Genomic DNA, 27,321 nt, shown 5'->3' on the forward strand with positions numbered 1-27,321 from the left:
ACAGCACATAACACATGTCTGGAGGATTATCTGGGACAACCAGGATGAGAAGGAGTTCACAAACATGTGGCTGATCAGCCTGGAGCTTCCACCTGTCAAAGGAATCCACAGAACCTCAAACAGACTGATGGATGGATGTAAACTCCACAGGAGCAATGGAACAGACAAAGCCCCACCAACATTTCAAGCCATTCTGGTGCTGGGCTTTGAGAAAAGTCTTGTTCAGGAATCCAGAATTAGCTGGAATTCTGCCTCATTCAGAAAATGATGGTTTGGTTATCTTTATACACACAACCCAGATTTCTGTGTTGCTGGTTTGCCTCCTTAATTCAGAGACATGTTTTTGTTCAACCAAGCTCAAATAAATAGCTAGACCTGTCTAGTCTCCATTTCTGAAAAGTCTCTTCATCTTATTTTGCTCCACTCAGAAAAGAAGTATCAAGTATATTTCGTGCAATCTCTTCATTAATCTGACCGGCTGGAACTAAAAGTTAGTTCTAAAACAGGTCATGTGTTTTGAACATGATTTTAAACTTGCAGGCCTCCCTTCTAATCACTGCTTCCCTTTGATGTATTCTTTGATTTTGCTGTTCACTGGACGCTTGGTCAATCTCCAGGATAATGAAATTCCTACACACTAATTCAGAAATCACATTCAGAGCTATTAATTCTTATAATAATTCACAGAGACTGGAAATAACTTTATTTTCTACACTTGCAAGTCAAACAGGCCTGCTAAAAAGCAATTACAAACTCAACATGCAGGTTCTTGAATTTACTGACACGTGTTGATGCTGGACATGTGTAAGCTTCCCACTTTTTTCCAATTAAAACAAAAAATGGCATTTTTTAGCACTGGTCACAACTCTGCACTTTCTTAGCACTGTTTTATGCTCATTTACCAACAGATGACAGAACAAGGCAACCTTACATTGGAGATTGACTCTCACAAACCAGCTACACAAAAAAAAAAAAAAACAAAGAAACTTTTATAAAATAGTTTGTGCTCAGTTAAATCTCTCTAAATTCAATAATCATCAATGACAATATATTAAATAATATTGTAATAGTGGTGAATTTTCAGCTCCACTGAAGTCAGGTAAAATTTACAGAACTTCATCCTCACCCTCTGTCCCTCTTCCAAAAGCAGGGATAGAGGTATCAGTCCTCAAACATACTGCAGCAGTTTCTTTCTAAAATAACACTAAAGTGAGTCAGATCTCAGCAAACCACAGGAGATGAACTCAGTTTCTGAGTTAATCTCAGTGTCGTCTGGTTTTGCCTTTTAATATAAATCCATATTTGAGTTGAGTACGAGCCAGGAGCCCGCTCTGCCCTGGTGCTGCAGCCCCAGAGGAGGCCAGAAAGTGAAAGCACCATTTCAGACTCACAGGAAATGGTCATTTACCTCCAGCGCTCACACTAAGGACAACTTCAAGCTGTGCTCAGCTTTCAGGTTTGTACTTCTCTCACTTTCCTTTAACTGCAGTCCTTAAAAGCTCCCCAAGAGAAAGAGCATCAGATAAAAGCCTAATCCAAGGCATATCAGTAACAAACACAGGCACAAAGAGATGGAGCTCTCCAGGAACTCTCAGTGGGGACATTAAGTCTGCTCCCTTGAAATTTAACAGAAAGTTTAACTTCTCCAGGAGCTCAGCAAGGCTGTCATTAAATGGCTTTGATAACCTTTAAGATTTTGCAATTCATAGTGAAATTCCTCCGTGCCTGTTAACCAATTTTATATCACGTAAGAAGGTTTTCTCATTTATTCTGGTTGCAAGCCATATGGGCATCACCACTTTTCAGCACATTGTGTAGGCAGAAAATGTTACACTGTTTGACAGAGTGGTATAAGTATTTTCTTCACAGAAAGGAATTCTTCATAATAATCTTCATGAGGATTATTTAGTGGTTCTCCCCATGGCAGGAGGCTGAGGTAAGGCATGGACAAACTACAAGATACAGTGCAAAGAAACTTCTCAGTACCAGGCAACAGATAAACACATACCAGATATGATGCTGACGTGAATGACTACTTCTGCTGCAGATTGGGAGTAGATCAATACTATACAGCCCAATTAATAAAACATAAAATGACTTTTTAAAAAGTTGCTATTGATGCTTACTATCAATAATATTACAATATACACTAATTCCATATCAAACAGATATGGAAAAACAAAGTTATATCTGCATTGCACTTGATTCCCCAAGTTCTTACGTCTGCTCCACATAAAAATTAATGATTAATAATATTGGCCAAGTGTTTAAAATTAGATCAATGGATCCATGAATGTCAGGAGATGTAATCCTTAGAGGGTAAAACTGAATTTGTTTCCTTGCTGGGGGAAAACCACCCACATATCCTTGAATAAGAATCTTTGTTAAAGGCTAACAGGAAACTCCAAGTTGATTCAAGGTAAATACCAGCCCCTGTTATCCATGAAGATAAGAAACACAAATGCACTGGTAATGTTACAATGTTGTAATACATTACTGAATTATACAACAGTGTTATTTCCCCAAATTCCTCCAACTTATATGACTTAATAGGGACACAGACAACGTTCATCTACGAGATAATAAAGTGCTTTCATAAAGGATCACAACTTCCTGTGTTTCCAACAAAAGTATTTACTATAATGTTATTAAAGATGTTAACCCGTGAGCTGCTGCACCAGAAACAAAACAGTCAGTAAAAAAGCTGGAATATGGTATTGAAGTCTTCCTGTACAATTGTGCAGAAAAAAAAAGCACCTGCAACAAAACCCAGCAGTAGTACCTTATGTCTCTTTTTTGTTAGCATAGTTCTGAAATGTGCACCGAGAGCTGCAGGATAAACCTCCCCAGCTCTATTTCACATTAGCCATTGAATTACCCACTCTTGTTAGACAAAGGATAAGGCTTATACCAAAAACCACTGTGCCACTTGGCTGCATATCTTTGGTATATTTATAGTGCAACTGTTCTGCTTCTTCTCTGAAGGGGAAAGTTTTCCAAAGCACTGCATCCCCTGCCACTGAGAACCTACCTCAAACTCCTACACTCACTAGGACCTCTGACACCAACTTACTGCTTTAAACAAATGCAGAATGTGCAGTGAAAATAATTTCTTCCTGTTTTTCTAAACGTACTGCTGAAATAAAATTGCATCATGCTGGAAAGTAATAGCACGTTTCAGTTCTCTTGCAAGATTTTAGGAGCATACAAATGCAAGCACAAATTTCACAGCAACTTTTAACAACTGGATAGATATCCAAGGTGCTATTTGAAAATATCTGTAATTTAATGATTCTTATTCTAGATTTAATCAACCTTCATCTCTACAAAAAAAGAAAAAAAAAAAAAGACACCTGTTTTACATTTTGCTTAGATACTTAGAATTATTCATAATGCATAGAAAGGCTAGAACTACTTAATTAAAATATACTGCAAGCGTGTTTTTCTAGACTGGTATTGCTAAAGCCTTGCTGTACTGTAAGATTGACTGGAGTTGGCCTTGACACACAGTACCATGTATTGACACAAGCCTGGCTATATAGCTGTGCTTCAGCCTGTCTCAGTGGGCACAGCAGCACACAGCTATGGTACAGATCACCCAGTGGCAGTGCAATGAAATGGAGCGCCATTGAAAGGCCATCTCATGGGATTTCAGCTCCTGAACAAGAGCATTCTCTCTGAACAGCTCTGTCCCACCAGGCTGGCGTACTGCTGAACGCTGGCCTCGTCACTCGGCCCCTTCCTCCTCTTCTTGTACACGCTGTAAGGCATCACGGTTCTCTTGTGGAGCACTCTCACCCTGCCCAGCTCCTTCAGGCGACCTTCATCCTCTGCAGAGGCAATCACAGAACACAAAACCCAGTTATTTATAGTGTCCACGTCGCCTTAATTTATGCCTCTAACTTCAATATGCATAATGAAAACAGCATGAAGTAAGAAAACTCATCTGTAGATGAAAGCTGAGCTGCAGAGCGTTCTTGAATCATGGCTGGGAATAAAACCCAGCCTGCAAAGGAACTGTGTCTGCAAAGTGTGGAAAGGTAAATCGTGCATCACACGTTTCTAATGGTGATGGATGGCATTTCTGAAAACACTTCTACTGCTGTATTTAAAAATTCACATCCATTTAGTGCTCCTGGAGCCAGAAGTCAAACTCTGGGAAAGAGTCAAACAGAACTGACCAGGAGAGACTTGTCATTACAGAACCCCTTGCAAAACCCATCACATCAGCTGGGACAAATGTATTAAAACCAGCAAGAAGCCTCCAGCAGGCTGTTTCCTTAGGTCAGCATCAGGCAATAAACCAAATTCCCAGGTGAAATTCCCTGGCTCTCCAGCCCCAGTCTGGTTTTCCCTCAGTTATACTGAGTTTCATTCTAGGGGTTACATGTCTGTCCCTTAAGTCTGATCCCTGAGCTCTGCAGATCAACAGGGGGAGCAGTGCAAGCACTCCCTGTGTGGGTACAACACAATTCCTCTTCAAAGATACACACACCACAGTTAAACCTTATATCCTTCACATACAGACCCCTTGTGACTTAATTTATCCAGAATCATACACGTAAGAGTGTTGTTGAACAAGTTAAAACTTTCTTATTTTTATGAATCCCATTGATGCTCCTACTGCTGAACAATAATGTTATATGGCTGCTGTGTGTCAGAAAAATTTGCACTTCAGTGCTAGAAAACTCTTGAAAGAAACTCAGGGAATGTGCCACACATCTGAGGCCACTGCAGGATAAATTAGTAAAATTATTACAAAATAGTGGGAAAAGAAATCTTGGACATTTCTGAACTTTAGGTTCAAAAAGTCACCAAGAAGAGTCAACCCAGAATCCGAAACATGAGTCTGAGAACAGAACCATATAAATTCCAGAAATTATAACAGAGATGCTTACTGGAATGTCAGTATTTTGGGACATGAACTATGCAAAGACTTCCTTTTGAACATTCTTTCTGCTTTTAATTAATGCTTCTCTATGTTTTGAGGGAGGCCACGAAATGCTTTTCAGTGCAAGATATTCTGAAGAACCTGCCTCTGTTCATCCACAGAAATGGCCTATAAACTTTTTTCTGCTGATTGCCTGAATTTAGTATGTGAAACTTAATGAAGGCTGCTTTACCAAGTTTGGAATGACTTCATTACTTTTATCTGTGTTTGGATTCCTGACATGAAAGCACAATGTGTTTCTTAAGACTTAACTGGGAAAACTTGGTTTGAAGGAAGAAAATCTGAGTAGTACTTGCTAAGATTGTGCTCCCCACTAATTATTTTTGGCAATTGCTTTAGATAAACACCAAGTCAAAAACACTTTATGGCTTTCTCTCCCTCTTTGAAATCCATCAGGTTTTTGATGTGTGGCCAACACCTCCCTGATATCCCAATAGGTTGGTTTTACTACCAGCCCTTCTGCCTCTTCTGTTACATCCTCCTCCTTCCTGAGACCTCACCAAGGAAAAAATCTAAAAGTTTAGCTTCTGGAGGTGACTCAAGTGTAAAATTATTTTAACTTCTTAAATTGGAAAGTTTATATTTACTGCACCTCTAGACCGCCTCCCAGTCTGTGCCCTGAGATGGATTTAGGCCAAGCTGAGCCCTCACAGAGCCAAAAGCACTTTAGAGCTGTTCCCCACTCACTGATACTCATTGATTTCAAATACTCCCAAAGCCTGATACTCTGGCTGAGTTCATCTTCTGGCTTGCAGCGCTGCTGACCCCAGATCTGATTTCTTTGAGAGCTACTGTACCTTTGGTTTCACTGCAGCCTTCCTGTTCTTGCTGCTCAGTATTTGTGCCCTTCCTCCACTTTTACTCGCTGCCTCCTTGCAATGAAAAATAACATTCCAAATTGCTGCAATGATTACCTGTTCTTCCACTGACTCCCCTCAAAATCAAAGCTTTAATAACAAAAATAACCTTCTGTAGAAATACTTACATGTATGTAATTTAAACTCCATCTGTAAAAGAAACCTTTTACTGAGTTGTTAAGTATAAAGTAAAATAATCTCAGGTATCCAGTTAAGTTCTTAGAAATAGCAAATAGGAACTTGTGTCACCATCACAACAAATCTGAATGTCAAAATTCAGCCATCTTTCAGTTGCTGCTGGTCTAGAGGCAACATCATGGGTTTTCAGGAAACTACTCCCTTTAAACACAATTTAAATATAAGCAGAATAAATTGAAGCTAATTTAATGGAAAACAAAAACAGTTTTGGCTCTGGCACACTTTAACAAAGAAGTTACTCTCCCAAGAAGAAAAATTAAGTATCTGCTCCTGTTGAGTGGCACATGGTAGAATGTGCTTTCTGTTCAAGATGATGCAACTGAATTCTAAGAGGCCTTCCCTGTGTGGCTGATGCTGGGATACAGCAGCAATCACAATTCAAAACAAGACCAAATGCTTCATTAAAAAAAAGTCCCTTGCTGAAAATAAGAAAAGAACATCCTTTAATTTCCAAGCTTTAGTGAAGAAATTTTATTCAGTGACTTCCATTTCTGGAAAGACCCTGACTGATCAGATAGTGGAACAGGTATGTTAGGGCAATTTTGGTCATTACTGTAATTCCTGAATACAGTACTGTTACCACTAAAAAGTTTTTTAAAAGTGCTTATGTTTTCCTCCTCACACTTTCTCATTTTTCACCCCCTGAGCTGTTGATTTATTGTAGTCTACAGAAGAGACACTGTCATTTGACATAAAGAATATACAAGGCTTCATCCCTTAATTCAGTTACATCTATCAAAATAGTCTGGATGGTAGATAGATACACAAAATACAGAGCAATCAATTATGTAAATTGAAAGTTCCTGTAATTTTAGGAAACTGGGCAACTGCAGCTGCCAACTGAAAATAGAAATATTATCCTGTCTCAGAGCTAAAAATACAGGTGAATTCTTGTTGAATAAATTACCTGTCACTTCTTTCTTTTCTCCTCTATACTCCTAAAGCATCAAATTATTTATGCTGCAGTTGTCTACTGAAATCTGAACGTAGGAGAGATTTCACTTCTAATTCAACCTTGCCACTGTGACCCCATAAAGAGTGCACAGAGGTGTTAAAATGTTCTGTTTCCAGCCCCATGCCACTGTTAAATGCACACATGGAGGATTTTCCTTCTGGAAACACAAAGTGGAACAGATACGTCGCTAAGTGCCAGCAGAAAAGAAAGCAAGGAGTGGGAGTCATCCAAAGCCTCTCCATGCAATGGGGTGTCTTGGCAGGCATGGTCTGAGCTCCTGACCTTCACCAAAAGTGCCCAAAGGCAGCCTCAGCCTGCAATCACCCAAAAAAGGGCTCCCACACTCCAGGGATGAGCAGGAATGTGAGGGGCAGGAAGCCCGACAAACTCCTGGACAATCCAGTCCTCATTTCTTTGCACAACCCAAATCAACCTCCTCCTAAAACTACAAGCTCCCTCCCAAGCCAAAACCTCATTTTCAAATGCTGATAAGCATTCCTGCTGAAATACCAGCATGAAATAAGGAGGAGTGATTTCACCTTTTTTATTCACAGCAACAGAAAGCTGGACAGCAGAGTGCTTTTTAAAGAAATCCAGAACTTGATGGTCAGGATCTTTTTCTTACAGCTCAGGGGTGAATTAACATTTTTCTAATTTATTTGGGGAAGCCCACATCCAAACATTTTTATTCTTCACGTGCATTAACCTTTATTATTATTATTATTCCCTAATACAAGCTGAAGTGAAAACCAGCTCCATCTGGGGAGAAAGCAGGGTAAGCACGTGCACAGCTGGACAAGTGAGACTTGGAGTGGAGAGTGAGCTCTGCAAGAGCCTGAGAGCCAACACCACGCTGGAAAAAGGGCAATGGCTCAAGGTTTCTGCAGAAAACTATCACTCAATCAGCTTTTTGCTGGTGGCTTAGTTGAGCTAAGCTGGTTTTGATCAACACTGATGTGGAAGGGCAGCCTGAGCTGCAGAATCCTGTGCTGCTCCTCTTTAGAGCCAGGGCACCTCTTCCATTGTCCCCTTGGACAGACTCCTCACAAAAATGACATTTTTTCATTTTCCAGGGTATAATCCAGAGATGGAAGCAATCTAACTTTCCTTTAAAGTGCTTTTTTCCACTTACAGGAAAACAAGTGAAGAAATAATTAAAAATAAAGTGACAAAATTATTGACTTTCCTATTTTCTAAATAGAAGAAAGGACAACTGCCAATTCCCAAAACAACCCACATTAGTCACAGGAAAATATTTCTTATATTTTCTCTACAGAATGGACTCAGAAGTAGTAAGAAACCACAAAAAGAAATGTGGTACTCCTGCTAAACTCTGAAATTATTCTGTTTCTGATCATAAGTTAAATTTTCTTTAAATGCTCCTTCAACTCCCTGGAATAATGAAAGTATTTGGCCATCATCACTTTGTAATTCTGTATCCATACGATGCAAGAGAACCTGGATTTTTTTCCCCCATCATAGCAAGGTAAAACACTGAAAGAAAGAAAAGGCAAAGAACCAACACTGATTCAAAAATTAAAATATTTAAACCTGTGTCACTAACTGAAATCTGTGATTCACTTTGAAAGCAGACACTGAAGGAAACTCACACTATAAATTAAATTTCCATTTTGCTTAAAAATGGAATCTCAAAAGAATTATTTTACCTCTAAGCATTAAATCCACAGAACAAAAAGTATGAAGATAAACACTTCACAACTGCTGCATTCCCAGCCCATGGATGTGCTGGGGTTTTGATTTTTTTTTATGTTGCTTGTGGTTTTAAATCTTTAATTTTGAAGGTTTTAAAGATGAACACAATGTTCCCATTTTTACAATCAAAGAAAAAAGTTTAAAAATTCCATTTACTGGGAGATTTAAAGTTTTATGATACTCAAGCTTTCAAACTAGGTGTAAAAATGATGAAAAGAAGCACCACCCCTTGCTGATTACTCTATGGTGATGTTAATTTTTATGAGAAACACTGCAGCCTTGTTCAATATTTTTAAAAAAAAGCTACATCTGGTTTACATGACCTTGTCACAGTTAATGATCAATGATTTTAAAACAAAGAAACTGCAAAAGGAAGAAACACATTAACTTTTTAAATTTTATGACTGAAACGTAGGAGATATTAATTACTGGAAATCGAAAATTATTCCATCCCAGTCAGAAGCCGAATCTTTCTGACCTTTGAATTTAAGCTCATTTGTTACCCAATTTAAAGCATAATTTCTTTTGTTCCCCAACGATGTCATCCTCAAAAAAGAAAAGGGCCAATCAGCAATACCCATTAATAGTCATATTTATATAAAATAGTGAGCTGAAATGTGCTTTTTCTCATATGGCTTCCCTCAAACTAGACTCATACATTAAGGAATATTAAAGACCCCTATGCCTTGAGGTACAAAAATACTAATTCAAACCAAAATAAGAGCACAGTTAAAATGAAGCATAAACAACAACACACAAAAATTCAATGAAAAGAATTCTTAATTAAAACCAGAAAGCACAAGTCACAAAGGAAGTACAGTAAAATGTTCAGGATATTCCCAATCAGCCAATTCTATGCAGTTACTCTTACAAAAAATAGGAACTTTTGAAACCACTGTTCATAAAGAACACGTTTGTAAGTGGAAAAATGCACCTTTATCAAAACATTACCGATGATCCTTAAAACAGCGGGACTGCAGTTTTACAGGTATAGGGATCCTTAAAATGGGCAAAGACAGGATGTTGCATGGAAGGGAAATCCTGAAGGCATCTTCCAACCCAAACTTTTGGGCTTTGTGCCTGAACTCCTACACTGGTTTACGATGTGGAGCTCCACGCCGAGGCGCGGCAGCCGGATCGCGCGGCGGAACGCGCTCGCCCCGCTGTGCCACGGAAACAATAACTCATTGTGCTGGGAATTCCCGTTATTCCTGGAGAAAACATGAGCAGGGGCCCGTGGAAAATGTTTCCTGTCAATGCAGCAGCTCAGGGGCTCAGCTGTAATTCACAGCTTCTGCTATACCTGGAAACAATCCCTGCCCGTGCTGCCCAGCACTGAAATCCAACTGGACACGCTCGGAGGAGATGCACATAAAACAGAATGCATAAAATTCCCAGTTGTGTAATACCACTGTTCTAGCCCACCTCAATATATTATCCTGAAAAAAGGTGACTGGAAAATGTCTACTGAAGGGCAAGATTTAAATCATAGAATCACAGAATCATTCAGGTTGGAAAAGCCCAGTAAGACCATCAAGTCCATCCATTAACCCAGCACTGCCAAGCCCTCCCATGTCCTCAAGTGTCACATCCACACAGCTTTTAAACCCCTCCACGGACTGAGTACAGCTGGGCAGCTGCTCCAGGGCTGGACAACCCTTTCCATGAAGAAATTTCTTCTAATATCCAGCCTAGACCTCCCCTGGTACAACTTGGTGCTGTTTGCTCTTGTCCTACCAAGGACTGATACTAATTCCTCCAAGGATTTGGTTTTTAGGAATGCAGTGCAAAAAAACCTAGTAGCACCTGGGAAAATGTTAGTTAAATGGGACTGAACACTTCACATCTGAAAACTGCATCCAGTGCCTCCAAAGCCAAGACACTATGACAGCAACAAAAAAAGGAATATAATGTTGTCAATGGCAAGCTGACAAAGATAACTTATTTACTTTAAGATGTTCTTCCAAAGAACAAAATATGTTGAATCTTTAACATTGTTCTTGATGATTTCAAATACAAGAAATGAGAATGTGAACTGCCAATGAAGAATATTAACTGCTCACCCAGGGCAATTCAGGTTTGGGTTTTTTTTCTATTTTAGCTTTATCTAACCAACTTCCAGCCTTCAGTTTAAGTGCACTGTGCAGACAAGGGCCCAAAGCAGGACCACAGCAGGAACAGCTCTGTTTTGAAGGCAGGGGCACTCAGAGATGCTCTCACACTCCTGTGGTTCTCTCATTCCTGTGCATGCTCTCCCTAGCCCAGGTTACCTGACTGCAGCTCCAGGCCCTCAGCAGCCTGCACAAGGCAGTTTTGCAGATCAGAACTAGAAAAGTCAAAGCTTTACAGGCTCATTCATGGCCTGACCCATTTTTCATGGACCCCCACAGGCACTTCTAACACCCAGCTCTGATTCTGGGGAGTTTTATTTGCTCTGAGTCAGCACTGGAGAACCTGCCCAAGCTTTCTGCTGCATCAGATGTGTGTCCTCCACATTTCTCAGAACCTTTGTTAGCTGAGCTTTTCTGTTCCTTGAAGTATCCAAGTTATTTACAAGAACATTGGAATGTTCTGCTTTTTGAGTTATTCATTTCTCTTCAGAGACAGAAGGGGAAATCACAGTTAAAATCCAACAGGCACTTGGAAACAGCACATGAAAGCAACTCTAAGTCACTGGCTAGCAGGGAATGAAAACTGCACAGATCTCTTTGGAGAGACTTTAGCAAGGAACCTCCCATCTCAAGAACATAAATTAAAAGTGACTCTGTTACTGTTGGTAGAGACACATCAAACACATTATTAAATCCCTGAATTAATGGCTGAGAAGAGTAATGCATCTTAAATGGCTTAAAGCTGCAGGAGGGTTGGATGTAGATGGGATATTTGGAAGGAACTGTTCCCTGTGAGGGTGGGCAGGCCCTGGCACAGGTGCCCAGAGCAGCTGGGGCTGCCCCTGGATCCCTGGAAGTGTCCAAGGCCAGGCTGGACACTGGGGCTTGGGACTCTGGGACAGTTTGAGGTGTCCCTGTCCATGGCAGGGGGTGGTACTGGATTGGCTTTAAGGTGCCTCCCAACCCAGACCATTCCATGATACCATTCTTCTATGAAAAACCAGTATAAAAGACACAAGTTAGAGATTATGCTTTAAGAAGTTACAGCTCCAAAACAATGCAAAGAAAACAGGGAAAAAAATCTGAAGGAGAAAAAGAGTTAAATACTATTTATTAAAATATCTGAACTGAATAGAAGTGAACGTGGCAGAAAGCAGCAACAGGATCTTTCAAAATGAAGGGCAAAGTCCACATTAAGACTGATATGTGAGAAGAAAAAAAACCAGAGACGAGAGTTAAGCTGAGAATTACAAACATCTCCATGAAATAGGAAAAACTGAAGCAATTGGCAGTAGCTTATCAGCTAAATAAATCAGATTACAGCAATCAATTTGCTGGCTAAATTAATTAAAACACGGAATCAATTACATTTCACGTGAGGAGCTGGGATGATGTCACCAGAGCAGGGAGTGAATGAGGATCATTCCAGAAGGTCTGACCCTGGCACAGGTTTCCCTGATGGATGTTGGAGTGTGGCTCAGCACATGCCTGTGGTGTCCCTTCCATGGCTGCTCTGTGTCTGGGCCTAATTACAGCTGTTAACTTTTATCACATTTGGAAACCAGTCCCACACGCTCACTGTCCTCAGCACGAAATAAATCTGCATGATTGCTCTACTACTCCCACATTATTGAACTTTTAATTCCTCCTAACACCTTCTGAGTATGGAAAATGATTCCTACAGGATCTGGCAGTCCTTGCCCTTCCCCACATTACCCTGAATCTTCACAAAAAAAACCTAAACCAAACCAAAAAAACCCCAGCAGAATTATTCTGCTGGTAAATCAAATACCACAATATTCAAAAGGTGAAAGAGTATCTTAAGCATAAACCCATCTTAGATTTTTTTGCATTTTCTAACCCACACACCAATTTATGCCATGGCAGTTTGCTTAGGACCCACAAATTAATAGAATAACATTTCCTTTGTATTACAGAAGCACCACCTATGAGCCTATAACCCCATGCCAGTCATTTCAATTTAATCCAAACGTAGAAAAAAGTGAGGGAAAAATGTGCCTGGCTATACCATATTGGCATTATCTTCACTGTTTAAACATCTTGTACACTCAAGGATCACACTGGATTTAGAAAGATGCATTCTGATGGCTCGAAGTGTTCATTAACTTAATTAGAAACAGACAAACTCATAAGATCTGTCTGTTCTAGAGAAGCTGCTAGAAAGAACTGGGATGTGTCTTTTTCTTGGTTACAGAATTCAAATTTATTACCTATAGCTGTGCTAATAGTGGAAAGTTACTTCTTTAGAAGATTTTAGTTCGTGATCTATCAGAGTTTATTTAAACTGTTTCCCAACTCTCTGAACAACGCTATCTCAAAAAAATAAAATAAAAGTATAAGCAGCAGTTGTTTTAGAGCAAAGCAGCCATCTCTCCCAAATCAGATGATTGCAGAGTTCTAAACAATTGGTTTAATGTTTTCCATCTGTGATAGTTTTGCGACCACATTTTCATCATCTCGAGAAGTTCAGTGCATTTATCCTTGTAAACATTAATCTGCATCACACCACCCTTATAAACATTAACATATCCTGGCCTTTGGATTAATCCCTCTGCCTGCACTCAAATCCCTGTGCCTGCATCCATCCTGCATGAATACAGCCCTTTGCCAAGGACCTGAACTCTGAGACGTGACCAAATGGCAACCACAGTTCACTTTCACGACACAAATATGTGATCATGGCTTTTCTGTTAAGGGAAGGAACAAGACCAGCATCCATATACTAATTTTTTTTTAATATATTGTAAAATTAAACAGTCTCTGTACTGGATGGGGAAAAAAAAGTCAACAAATTACTTGTGTTCACACACACAATTAATATAAAACCTGTTTGAAATACTCTTTGATAACAAAGTGCACTAAAAATTGTACATAAAATGTTTTAAAAACACAACACTAAAAATTATAGTTACTGAAATGGTTGTGACAAATTATTTTTCTAGTGGAAGCATAATGCATTAAAACATATATTTAAAATAAACACTTTTGTGTAACTGCACACAGTTGTAGACTTCTGGTTTTATTTAAGTTTTATTTACTAGAACTAATAGCACTCAGTTGCTTGCAAAAAGCATTAAGATACATAATGCAATCAGTACTAAGAGGATTCAGAAGTTATTAAATACTGGAATTTTTATTTGCATTTTACTACTCTAGCTTACTATGAGCAGCAGAATAGATAAAAATATATAGAAAGACATTTCTAAAGAAACAGTTTTTCAGCTAAAAGCTTTAAAAATCCAGTAAAATCGCTAATAAAAGTTATAAGATTAGTACAGAGAAAGACTGGAAATCTTAATTTTCTTTAGTTCAGGAACTCAGAAACTAGTGATCTGCTATGAAGCCAGAAGGTATTGCATGGAATGGGTTTTTTACAGAGTGATTCTTGTGAGCATGAAGTGAGGATTTTCTGACCTCTCCATAGCTTTGTGTGGCATTCCAGGACTTTCTCCTGAGAAGGGGAGCTCAGGCACTGATTTTAGTATTGGTTTGGGTTTAAGTTTTGTTTTATTCTGATGGTTAAGGCTTGTATATGAACATGCGGCAATTTCAAAGGCTTTTTGGATTTCAACATCTGTCCTTTGTGCCTTGCCCAGTTCCTGGGCTGCCACAGCCCAATCACTGCAAAGCACAGAACAGACAAATCCTCTCCTCTGGATTCCACTGCCTATCATCACTTTGGCTCACACCAGCTGGAAACAGCCTAAAGCCTGAGTTCTTCTAAGGACTTCCATCCTGCTGGAAGAAGAAAGGAGGTTTTACTTCTGTGCAGGGTGGCAGATGCAGTCTGGTCTACAGCAAGGAGTGGAAGGTGGTTGCTGAATCATTTGGCTTTTGGATGGTGTATCCAAATAATAGCCTTATTCACCTCTACAAGGATCTACCAACACGCTCAAGTTTGAATCCTACCATCACTATTTCTTGCTCTTGTCAAACCCTTCTTCTCATTGTTCTACCTCTATGAACTTCAAAATTCTTTCCCTGTTTTCTATCCATGTCTCTGCCAGCTACCAACACCGTGATCACATGAGAGATCCTCACTTCTAAAGCTTCCCTCACTCTGCTTCACTCCATTCCTAGAACCTGCAGGCAGCATTCTAAGTTCTACCCCTAACTAGAGGATCCTATCCCAGACAAATTTATGTTTTGTAGGAAACTGCTTTGTGTCTCCATACTCTTAATTTCTTCTAAAACTCTCATGCTGCAGAAGATTTCTCCATAAACTCGGAAAGAGAACTAAGAAACTTCCTTAGATCCCTCTCTTTGAAACTCTCCTTCACTGTGATGTTTACAAGAAGGTCAGTTTAGTCTAATATTATTTAGTCTATTAATAGACTATAATTTAGTCTACTACTATAATTGACCAGGAAACCCAGAAGTGCCTCTCTCTCTCTCTGTCTCTCTCTTTTTATCCCACCCTTCCGTATCCAGCATGGTTTGTGTTAACCAGTTAACCATACCCTCTGGAGCAAAGAGTTTCCTGTCTCCTAGAAAGCACAAAGCCAGAGCAGCCTGTGTTATGCCTTTGTTATGTGAATTTTTTTTTCTAATGTGCTGAAAATACTTTCATTTTAATTAATGTATTCCATTCAATGCCATTTTGATTTCACTCTGTTATTAGATCTGCAGGAAGTTGAACAGATGTGTACTAGCTTAGCCAATTTATCAACTTCAGCAAACGAAATGGTTAAGACAGAAAAAGTACTGAAGTCCTTTTGAAGTGCAGCTCTCAAAGCTCTGCTCACACAGTTTCTGCAGACACAAGAACATGGGAAGGAGCTTCCACCACTGGGATTGCTGTGGGCTGTGCCTAAAAATTTGGATAAAGCTTTTTCACCTGGGTAACAGCCCCATGTCCACCCTGGCTGGCACCAAGTACACCCCACATTATGTGACACTCATGTAACTATGAAGGCTTTGAAGCCATCACTCTCAGACTGGGATTGTATCTGCCCTTATCTGAAGTTGCTTTTTAAATGTCCTAGATTTGAAGTTTCACACTAATTTAATGATCATCCCAAAAGTAGATTTTTGTAAAAATTTTACTTCATGAAGATATTTTTCACAGGCTTCTCCCAGAGCAATAAACTGAAAATCTCAACAGGTATTAGAAAGAGAGAAAACACAACACTGAGTTAGTCTAGTTAAATGGAAAGTGGAAGGACAAAAATATTGTTAGGACACCAAATAAATTATTTTTAGTTCTTTCCACACTGCTCTTGTTTCATGGATAAAGTTTTAGGGAAGACACCAGTAGAGTAAAACCCTGAGGAGCAGTTTTGGGAGGAAGTCAAGGGGTGTGGCAGGCAGACCATGCCCAGGAATACTTCAGCAAATGCTATTATGTGACTGACTTCTGCTCATCAGTTTGATGTGCTATCGAAGTCTCTGACTGCAGAACAACCTTCTAATTAACTTCTTTCTTTAGCATATCTCCATCTGTACTTACAGCTAATGGCCATTAAATGAAGTTCAGCACTATTTCAATTTCCAGACTGAGTCAGTATCCAAACCCTCTACTAGAGCACCCCTCCACAAACTGCTTGCTTAGTTCTAAATAAATGCCTGGCCACTGGTTTTTAATATCAGAATCTTCATACATCACTCTCATTTATAAGGAGATGCCAGGTCTTCCAAATTTTCAAAGTGAACAGACAACAAAAATGAAGAAATCTGTTCCAATGCATGAGTTATATAAATTAATATTTTCTTACGCTTTAAGAACAAAAGCCACTTTTTATGAGTATCTTTTTATTTTTATTCCAGAAAAGTAAATCTTATTTAGGAAGGAGCTCTGCAATGTAATGTGTATGAATACTCAAAAATCCTTTTCATATTACAGAGGTTTGAAAGATGAAAGCACATAACACACTCTCCTGAACCTGAAATTGGTAAATTTATTACATAAATGTTTATGATTTTTTTTTTAAAGGAGGGAAAACACATACAAAAACTCAGGAGAATGATGAATACATGAATTATGTCTCATAGTAATTATGAGAAAATTAGTATGAGACAGTATTTCCCAAATTTTCTGACATTAGAGACAGCAACAGAAGATGACCATTGCCAGTGACTGTTTCACTGCCCCAGGCAACAATGGAAGTCACACCATTTCTCCCATTTGTTTACTGGATCTGGTTATTGCCCTTGGCTTCAATGCTGGAAGTCCCACTCCTGATAAATCATATCCTATTTAACCAAAATAATTAGAGACAGCGCTACAGAAAGCTGATTCAAGAGGAATAAAGCACACCACCATTTGTATTGCTCTTTTAAAAATTCACTGTAACTTCATTAAACTCGTGTTAGTGACTGTTGCAGAGAGTAAAGAATGAGGAAGGGAACTGATTTCAGTGGTGAGAAATGGCTTCCTCTGAGCAGCAACCCAAACCCCCAAAGCCTCCGAGCTCCCAGCAGGCCCAGAGCATCTCAACATGCAGCTATGTTTTAATTTCCTTCAACCACAGGACACAAGTCACAGCTCCGGCAGTGTCTGGAGCAAGATATTCTGTGCTGATAATGATGCAAAGCTTTGTTTCCGTGGTTTCCAAACGCCTGCTATGCCCCAGGGATTTCACACCATCCACAAGATGCTGCCCCTCTGCTTGCCTGGGGTTAACACCTTCACAGGCACCACTTTAGCACTCCCTCCTTTCTGAATACCAGAAGTGTCCCAACCACCATTGGCCTCCAAAATCATTCCCTTCTCCCTCCTTAATTTTTGTAATTAAAAAATTACTTTTGTAATTTTTTTCCATTTTCCCCTCACCAATCTAACAATGATGGATTTATTTGAACCTTGCTCCTAAAATTACTACTATTAGTGTTCCCATTGAGCAACCAAGTAACAGGCAGAGGGTGAGGAAAAGCAAGGAACTCAACAGCATTTCCAAAACTTCACAGTGCTGCTTAAGCAGTCTTTTCAAATTCCTTTAATTTATCTACAGTTAACTGCCAAGGGAATCCTACTAAACTACAGTAAAAAGTAAAAGGATCAAACAGAAAAAAAAAAAAGTAAAAAGAGTAAAAGGAAAAAATGTAAAAAGTAAGAAGTAGCTGCTGAAGACTACTGAGACCCAGACAGGTAAATCTGTGTTTTGGTGTCTAGAAACAGACCACAGTGTTACATATGCCCTTGAGCTAAACAATGCCACAGATCTCTGAATAATATTGCAGCCACACTCAATTGTTACTCACAGGAGAAAGAAAACCTCAAAAAGAGGATATGCAACAAGTTTCAATTAATAACAGAAGTTAAGTTATTCCCTTTCCCCCCAAGCATGGTCTAACACAGCTCCCTTGGGACCTGCCATTGGCCCAGAGAATCAATAACTAAAGCAAATTTGTGTCTTTTTTCCCATTTGATTGCCTTGTTTTACAGTAGCATCACTGCATTGTGCTCTGGTCAGTAACAATTTCAACCAGTCAGTGCTGGTAAATCACTAAGTACCTGTTTTACACAATAAATTTTACACAGTGTAAAACTGTGTCACATTACATCAAGATGTTTAAGGTGCTTCTGCTGTTTATTGTGTTCCTCACATCCTCTGACTGTTAAACTGAATGTTTAATTGATTGTTAAACTAAATCTGCCACTCTGTTTCTTAACAAAAGCACCTGATGCCTTTAAGCTTCTCCAGTATTTTCCTGTCTTGATTCCAATTTAATTCCTTTATGCATCCATCCAAGAAGAATGTGAGGAACAATTATTTTATTTGTTTTGTTCATGCCCAGAACAGCAAATGAACATAATTTGAAATGAACATAATAGCAAATGAACAATTTGAACATAATCTGAAATATGTAGCAGCAATATGTAATAATTTTGACCTACTTACAGTCTACAGGACAGAATGTACTTAAAATGTGCATTGCTTAAAAGATAAAATTCTCTACTTACTAATGTTTGCTGTAGGAGTTGTGAATTGTACACTTTTCATCATTTACAGGTAAGATTTCCAAGCTGCTTCAGCAGCAGATGATTCTGATATGTTAGAAGGAGACAGACAAATTACAGATATTTCATTCCTTGTAGCCTCACCTGCTTTTCCATCCTGGTTGAGGCGGGAGTATTTGGAGTGCTCGAGCAGGGGCAGGCATTGCTCAATGGGTGTCCACATGAAGGTCTCTGGACACAGCAGGTCAGAGGGCCTGTACTGAGCCTGGCAAGGGGAAAAGATGGGAAAAAACAAACAAAAAGAGAGCAGTCATATCAGTTGCACAAGAACTCTGGCTACAACTTGATTTTCCAAAGAGCAAGGAGTGGTTTTTAATCTAATCTACACCGAATGAGTGTTCAGTGAAATCACAGGCTTTAGTCATTTCAGCACCATCTCAGGAGCACAAACTCAACCTTGGCACGTGATGAAAATGTAAAATTAACATAACACACTTCCACGATATCCAACATGAACTAGCAAAGTTTTGGCTTTGCTTACTGGAACTCTGTATTTAGGTTATCCTCTGGAGTTCTGCTGAGCTGGGGCCAACACTAAAAAACTCAGCACTTCCAAAAGCAGCTCATATCAAGTGTTGGTAATTCTAGAAAATAATGGAGACTTAACCAAAAAAAAAATCTAATAGAAAAACCCCAGTGAACAGTAAGCAGGATGCTATTTTTATTACATTAGTGATGGAGCAGTTTGTTCATTGCTACTTAAACAGTAACACTTTAATTCATGAAGCTTTTCCTGGATTAACTTACAGGTAATGATTAGTGAAATTCTACTATTTTTTGGTTGATTTATTAAGAAGATATTCTTTGCAGACATTACCAGAAACTAAACAGCCTTAATTATTTTCCCTCCAGCTACACAGAAAATCACCACCTCAGCAATAATAACCTCCCCTAATCAGATCTTCATCTGATTTAAAATAAGATTATGCAGCGGCCTATAAGTCAAAATTCTATCTTTGAGCCATTACTCATGCAATCCATACACTCTCAACATTCAGAGCCATATGGTGGCAATAGCAAATTCATTTTAACTTGCAAATTCATTACACATCTCAGCTGGAAAAACAGCCATACAGTAAAGAGAATGACAAAGTTTAAGGATACAAATTAGAAATTAAAAGACTGGGCATTATCAGAAGTCATCCTGCCGTTGATGTCATTAAGAGTTCTTCACATCAATTACATTAAATGGAAAATTGAGATTATCATCTTGAGATGAGGATGATTTACTACCCAGTATCTGCTCTGAGAAAAGGCAAAGAAGCCTTCCATGAACCTGAGCAAGGTTTGGGAAGGGACAGCACCAAGTTACTGTGACTGCAGCCTGGAGGTGAAGACATTCCTTTAGAGACACCCTTAGGCAGTAACACCCAGTTTGGGAGAATCAGAACCACCAGCAATTCCCAATTCTTTTTATACTCTTACTGTTCAACTCTTCATTGCATTTAAAGAAAAATTATCTTTTTAAAGTATTTCCCACCAACATTAAATTGTTGAGTAGGAAATAAAAGATTCATCTCTGATAAAAAGTCATCAGTGTCCGTGCAAAAAAGATAAAAAAAACCAAACTTCATGCCCAGCCTTGTCAAATACCTGAGGTAGATTTCTGAAGAGGTCTGTATGACTGATTATCTCATTTGAGAAACATCCAGGATTGACTTGTAACTACTACTGTTGGCCTTGTTGGATTTTTTTTAATTAAAAACAAATTTTTATATTAAATTAAAACAATATTTCTCCAATTCCATTCAGAAACCTAAACCTCAAGGCCCTAGAAAATCCTCTAAAGCCAGAGAATGGAAGTGACATTTTTAAATAAACCACTTTGAAATGTTATGCTCTCTAAACAGAAATAGTTGAAAGCTATGTGAAGGTAGTGCTTAAAGAACTTTTAATCATCATTACTCAGATGAAACTGTTTAAGGACTTGGGGAAAAAATATGCCTTTTCAGTCATATTTTAAAAAAATTAGAACATAACTACTTGTTGATTTAAAGACATTTTCTCAACTGGCCAAGAAGGCAGAAATAGCCAAGGAACTGTCTTTCAGAGCTGTTGCTTAAACACAGAAAATACAAGTGGCAAATTAATCTTTCCTAGTAGCATAAGTTTAACTCATGGCTCTAAGAAAAGACAGCCCAGGCATTCAGTTTCCCTAGAAGATCCTGCTCCCACATCTTGAAATTGAGATTCCCAGACATGAAAACCACTGTGCAGCCCTACTCTAAATTTCCCACTTCTGTAATGTTACAGTCTATCATAAAATGGGATGTGTAAAATTAACTGCATTGCAGCATTACTGGTTTGGTTATAATTTTAAAAAAAATCTTCTTTAGCACTGAGCAGCACAGTAAAGGGAAAAACTGATTATCCAACCATTCACTGTAGGTTCAATATTTATTTTGGTCATCAAAATACCATCATTTGGGAGAGGAAAGGGAAAAAATAGTTCTGAGGTGACTTCCTTTAGATGTTTTCTTCCCCCACAATTTAGGAGTTTGTTAATAAACTTCCCTGAAGGCACAGGAGGCTGTGGGGATGACACATCACTGACCCAGGACACTCAGTGGAATCAGAGGCAAAAATGAAAGAAGCCCTTGATTCTGTCTGAGATCCTCCCTTCCCAGAAGGGTTTCCCAACACACCAAAAGGAAGATAGCTCTCCTGTAAAGCTGTTTTATTTACACTGCTGGTCAAACCCACATCCCCTGACTCATCCCACAGAGCAGGGGGAACACAGGACGTGCCCAGGTGAGTTCCCAATGAATGGCATTTGCACTGTGGCTGTATTGAGAGAATTAAAAAGGGAACCCACAGCATTTTATTGAATCAAATGAAATTATTTCTAAGGGCTTTTGCCTCCCCCCACCCTTTCCATAAGCACCTACTCTCAATTTACTTACTTTATTCAGAATACTTAAAACCTCATATTTACTTACATTTAAAACCAGTATATTTACTTACTGGAAAATAAACCACTACAAATCCACCTCCAACCTTTCTCCTCTCTCCCTCTATTCCTGGACTGCAAAAACACCTAAACCTGAGAACCCACACAGATTCTGCCTCATGTACATGAGCATGTGTACTTCAAGAAAAATGTTCAAATTTCATTACTCATTCCAAAATTATTACATCATCTAAATAAATTGCCTCTGAGCATACTATTTATATTCCTTCTTATTCTTAATATTGATTTGCAGCATACACCCAACATAAATCCAAAACAGAAAGGGGATCTCCTAAAAGGAAGTGCTGCAGAGGGATTTATCACAGTAGAACTCAAACAGATTTGCAAAATTGATTTTGAAAATAATTTCTCTGCTCTGGCTTTGGATTAAACCAGCATTCATTTCACAAGTGATTCAGTCTACAACTGAAAACATTTTGCTTTCTTTTATCTCATTATATACAAGCCCTTGCACAGTAGAACTGTTTAAGTTGTCCAGACCATCTTGGGAATATTTGTCTACAAGACTTTGAACAAAAAGTATCATCTTACAGATCATTCCTAAGCACCTGTCTCAGGTTTCAGCTTCTCAAACCCAATACCACCTGCTGATGAAATTAACTCTGTCAATATTAAACAACTGCACATATTTGTCTCTCTGCATCTACATTTTGCCAAGAAATAGCCAAGACACAAAATTTGCTTTTTTGAAACGTTTCTGGAAATAAAAAAATAAAAAATCCCTGATCTAGTGGGAGGTGTCTCTGCCCATGGGGATGAGACTGGATGATGTCCAAGGTCTTTTCCAATCCAAACCATTCTGTGATACCTCCATCAGACTGAAGGGAATTAAATTCTGTACAGCACCACAGGGTAAGGTATTCCATTCCTTTAACCATCCTGGTTAACTTGTCTTTTTCCCAATTTTCCTTTTTCTTCTTTGAAACAGGGGAAAAAGCCACAAGGGGAAACCATTTAAACTCCACTGTTCAAGAAGCATAACAACCCAATGAGTAACAAAGGTTCAAATTAGATTAAAGGTACAAATTAGATTAAAGATACAAAAAGATTACATAAACATACAACAAGATAAATATCTGACTAATCTACCAAATGGATTGACTAAAAAGCACTACTGAAAAATAGTATGGCTAAGAAATTCCTGAGCACTTGGTTCCTTCTACCAAGTCAACTCACTGCAACATAAATGGGACTGGTTTGTAATAAAAAATACCTGCAAGGTGTTTTATTGTCACTAATGTTTGCAGCATTTGTCCTCCCATATAATATAAAAGAGAGCCTTCAAGGTGCTTTCCTCTATACAGTGAGACATGCTGCATTTTAATTGGAAGCTTTTGGAAATAAATTTTACAGAGAGATTGCCAAGCCTAAATTAATACTTCACACCATGATGGTTTTTGTTTTATAGTTTTCAAATTACAATCAGCCAGAACTTCTCTGAACTTTTGTTCCACAGGAAGGGCAAAGGTTTTAATGAGACTTTAGTCTGGAGATTACTTTTTAAATGTTTTGAAAAATCTGAGGGATTTGGTAAGCACTTGAGATGAAAAACACCAGCAGAGTTTGTTTTTGTAGTCTAAGTAAAACTTAAAATGTAAAACTACCAAGAAAGACAATAGTCTCAAAAATGAAGGTCAAGCACCAGTAGCACTGAAAAAACAAAATAGGAAGGCTAAACTCTCATTTAATTCTTTTATCAGGTACAGTTTACATCTGTATTCTGTTTTCTCACAATAAAGCTATTGATCTTTTATTAAAAGTGAATTAAGACTGCCTTCATCTCCATTTCCAGCCAGCTGCCTGGCTACACAAACAAAGCAAAACCAAGTTATCAACAGCGACCTGCTAGAGCTGGGCAGCGCTGCCCGTGCAGGAGCATTCAGCCCTTCCCCTGAAAGACAACCCTGCTGGAATCCCCCTGCAGAGTGCTGCAGCAGAACCCTGCTCCCTGATTTCATTCCATAAAGAGAAATCAGAGTTTCTGGATCCCCAGGAGAGCCCTTGGTCGTTAACTTGACCTGCTGTGCTCTCCCAGGTCGGACAAAGCTGCGCATCCCAACCCCTCTGTGCTTCCAGCCTCTCACATGGCATCCAGCTGTGCAAGGCCTAAAAGACTTCAGAAAAACAACAAAATCCCCCCTTGCCCCAAAACTACCTCCACAAATTCACTCCCACCTCGTAGTCACTGTTTCAAATATCTTTTTAAACAAACAAAAACCCCATAAGCAATAGGCACAGATTGAAGCAAGCAGCTCTGTTCATCATGGGGAGATGGCTGGAGACCTCACCTTTATCATCAAAAAGCATTGAGCTTACAAGAAAATATACACCAAACAGGAGTTACATCATTGGGTAACTCAATTAATAAGGTGGATTTCACCAGGCTGCCCAAAACTCCAGTGCCAGCATCAAATAAGCTGATTTTGTCCAAGCTGAAAACTTTGAAATAATTATGGACTCCACATTTTTAGGATCCCAGAGCTGCATTCTTGAGAGCTTAGCCACCTTTCTGTTTCATTAAAGAATAATGTGTTGTAATCCTTAAAAAATGTTAAGAAGAATAGCCAGGATTTATTTTGCAGCTCACAGAACTTGAGTACATGAAGTGCCAGTCCTTGCTCTTGAGAAGGATGAGTTCATTCTTGTTGAGTTACATCATCACAAAATCCATGTAAAGGGAACTTTACAAGCAGCCAGGGAGCTGTAAAGTGCTTCCCCAGGCACCTCAAACATGGAAATTCAGTGCAAACACCCACCTTCTCCCATATTCTTTGGTTGATAAGTGAAATGTAAATATGGTCTGATGTATTTCCAACAAAAATATGGAATCATAGAATGGTTTGGGCTGGAAAGGACCTTTAAGGTCATCTAGTTCCAATGTTTAGCTAGACCAGTTAATTATGTCACTATTACTTTTAACTGTCTTTCTAAACATTCCTCAATGATTTTTACACTACCCAAAGCAAATTTGTATATAATTTGCCAACTTGCACCTCTTTTTTATTTCCCTAGTCCATGTAATGTATTAAGAGAAATAACTGATGATAAACCCAAAGTGAAAATATTTCTGACATTTGTTTCTACATGTCAAACAAAACCATTTCCTGCAATTATTGACTATATATTCATACATGGCCAAACATTACTAAATATTAAAAAAAATAGCACTTCATTAAGTTTTCACAGTGTCCCTCAGGTGAATAAAATATTTCAGGTAAGTGTAAACCAGATTAAGATAACAAGTAAAAGTCAAAAAGGAAGGCAGCCAAGTTTCACATCCAGTATTCTACAATTATCATGTAATTATTTGGCCATTAACTGCCTACATGCTCTGAACCCACCACAGAAGTGGAATTAAATTAAGTTTATCTTAAATTTCACTGAGATTGAAGGTAAATCTCAGCACTTTATTTGCCTAAGGTGCTCTGCAAAGTACTTCTAAAGAAATACTCCCCTTCCCCTCAAAATACCTTCAGAAACTTTTACTATTTCTTTGTTTTCCCAACACGTGCAATCCCCTGAATTGTTTGGATTTTGCTATCTTCATAGCTTAGTGTCACTCCAAATAGCTGCTTTCCCCTTGCCCTCTTTCCTAGAAATTATCTGGAATATTGAACATTTTCAAGCTTGTTTTTGATACTAGGAAACAGCCAACATGTGTCTGAAAAGGCTCAAGGGCTGCCAGAGAAAAAACTACTTTCCACTGGGGCAAAAAGGGAATATTTGGGACAGGTTTTGATTTTTTTTCCTTTCCCCTTTAGTCTCCAAGTCCTTCCCTCCACTCACTGAGCAGAACACACCAAGGGAGGCTCTGGGTGTTTATGTTGAGCTCCAAGCTATGACCTGCAGCACGTTAATATTCAAACACACCATCCACAGCATCCAAGAAACCAACAAAGCTCTGCTTGAGATAAAGCACATCCATGCCCACACTCCAACAGCTCTCCTCTGTACCACCACTGTATCAATCAATGAGATAATTCTGGTTTCAAAGTCAGCAGTAATCAGTGTGGTGGAGAGCCTTAGAGAGGGCTGCTGCATCGTCTCTTCCTTATCAGCTTGGGATGCAACTGCCCAGAGCTGAAGGTAAGACACAGCTCTGGGCATCCTCTCACAGCCACTTTCAAGCCCTCCTTTCTCTCCTCCAAGACTTCTTGTTAAGAGTTTGTCCCTTCTCATCTATAAACTGCAGTAAAGTGAGAGTTTTCCTTTTGTTCTAAGCAACTAAAGCCACTCTCTTAAAAGTCACAGTATGAAAGGCACTGTGTCTGGAATAAATTCAGTGATAAGGCTTGCACAAAAGAGGGGAAGAAAAATCTGTATGTTCAGCAATGACATCACAAAAATGGGATGACTGCATAGACACACATGTATTTACATGAATACTTACGAAAATTCAATCATTTCTTAACTCACACACAGGACATTAAATATCTGTGCCTATTCCTACTCTGTTCCTCTTCCTCTTAGTAAGAAAGATGGATAGACATATACACACAAATTCTACATTTGTGATTCTTAAGGATTTCAGTAGCAGCCACAGGTCAGATTAAACCTACCAGACTGAATGTGTCCTGATGGAGTTCCACACTGCAGAGACAACATTACAAACGTTACAGAATGGTCCCTTCAAGACCAATAAAGTACATTATTTACCCTGACACTGCTTTTGTACCCTACTTCAAGACCTTTGATGACAGCAACACCAAATTTATGGATTCTGGGCTGCCCTAGGGTGATTGTTTATCCAAAGCTGAAATAATAATAATAACCAAATCACAGACAACTTTGAGGACAACTATTGAAAATGAGAAACGAAGAGAAATATTACAAGTATGGAGCTTACATAAAGTTAGGACCCCTTTTTAAGCATATTTCTTAAATAATTTTACATCACCAAACTCCAATGTGTCTGTTTTGCCTTTTTTACATTTCCCATGGTTCATTCTCTTTTCTTCATTGTTTCTATCTCATAATCTGTGCTGTACACAATGGCATTTTATAAAAACAGACTGAACTTACAGGAAAATTCTACTGGGTGCAGTCCCAGAGACTACCATCAGAATATTAAGAATATTATTAAGAATATGAAAGCTTTCCATAGCTTCAAATATTACCATTTTCTCTCTCTCATGTACTAAATATTTAGTATCAGTGATACTAAACTGGCAGAACAGCGACATCCACACGAGACTGAGATTCCAAGGAATGTTTCTAATTTAAGGTGTATTTGTGCCCATTTAGAGACTGAGATTCCCTATGAACTCAAAAGGTTGTGTGCTCAAAACATTTTACAGGAAAAATGATTTTGTGACTGTAAATAAAATAGATCAAACCAGCTAACATTTATTAAATTACCATCTAAAATTCATTTGGGAACAAGCTAATTAAAGACGGTACCACAGAGATTGTTCTAGAGCTGGAAGCCAGAATCTGTCTTATCTGTAGAGAGGCTACTCAAGAATGCTAAAAAAAGCAACACAATTTGAGAAACTTAAGTGGAAAACAACAATAAAGAAGAGTTAAGCTTGTAAATTTGAAGGCCATTCGTTTCCTTGAATTTTAGCCAACTTTTTCAACAGCT

At 38.7% G+C, this 27,321-nt stretch overlaps 1 protein-coding gene across 5 annotated transcripts in view; it reads right to left on the reverse strand.

Moving 5' to 3' along the window:
• Positions 1 to 680: 680 nt before the first annotated feature.
• Positions 681 to 27,321, reverse strand: part of ATE1 (arginyltransferase 1) — a 68,349-nt gene continuing 41,708 nt past the window's right edge. For all 5 annotated transcript variants that reach the window (XM_014250434.2, XM_014250433.2, XM_014250432.2 and 2 more), the window contains 2 exons: positions 18,851 to 18,971; positions 681 to 3,830 (listed from right to left, as the gene is read on the reverse strand). In XM_014250434.2, the coding sequence (XP_014105909.2) occupies positions 3,652 to 3,830; positions 18,851 to 18,971 (300 nt within the window). In that variant the 3' untranslated portion in view covers positions 681 to 3,651. The remainder of the gene's footprint in view (positions 3,831 to 18,850; positions 18,972 to 27,321) is intronic.

The sequence above is a fragment of the Pseudopodoces humilis genome, chromosome 9 (genome assembly GCF_049639895.1).
Source record: "Pseudopodoces humilis isolate 2021_Gansu_Grassland_sample_001 chromosome 9, ASM4963989v1, whole genome shotgun sequence".
In the NCBI taxonomy this organism is placed as follows: domain Eukaryota; kingdom Metazoa; phylum Chordata; class Aves; order Passeriformes; family Paridae; genus Pseudopodoces; species Pseudopodoces humilis.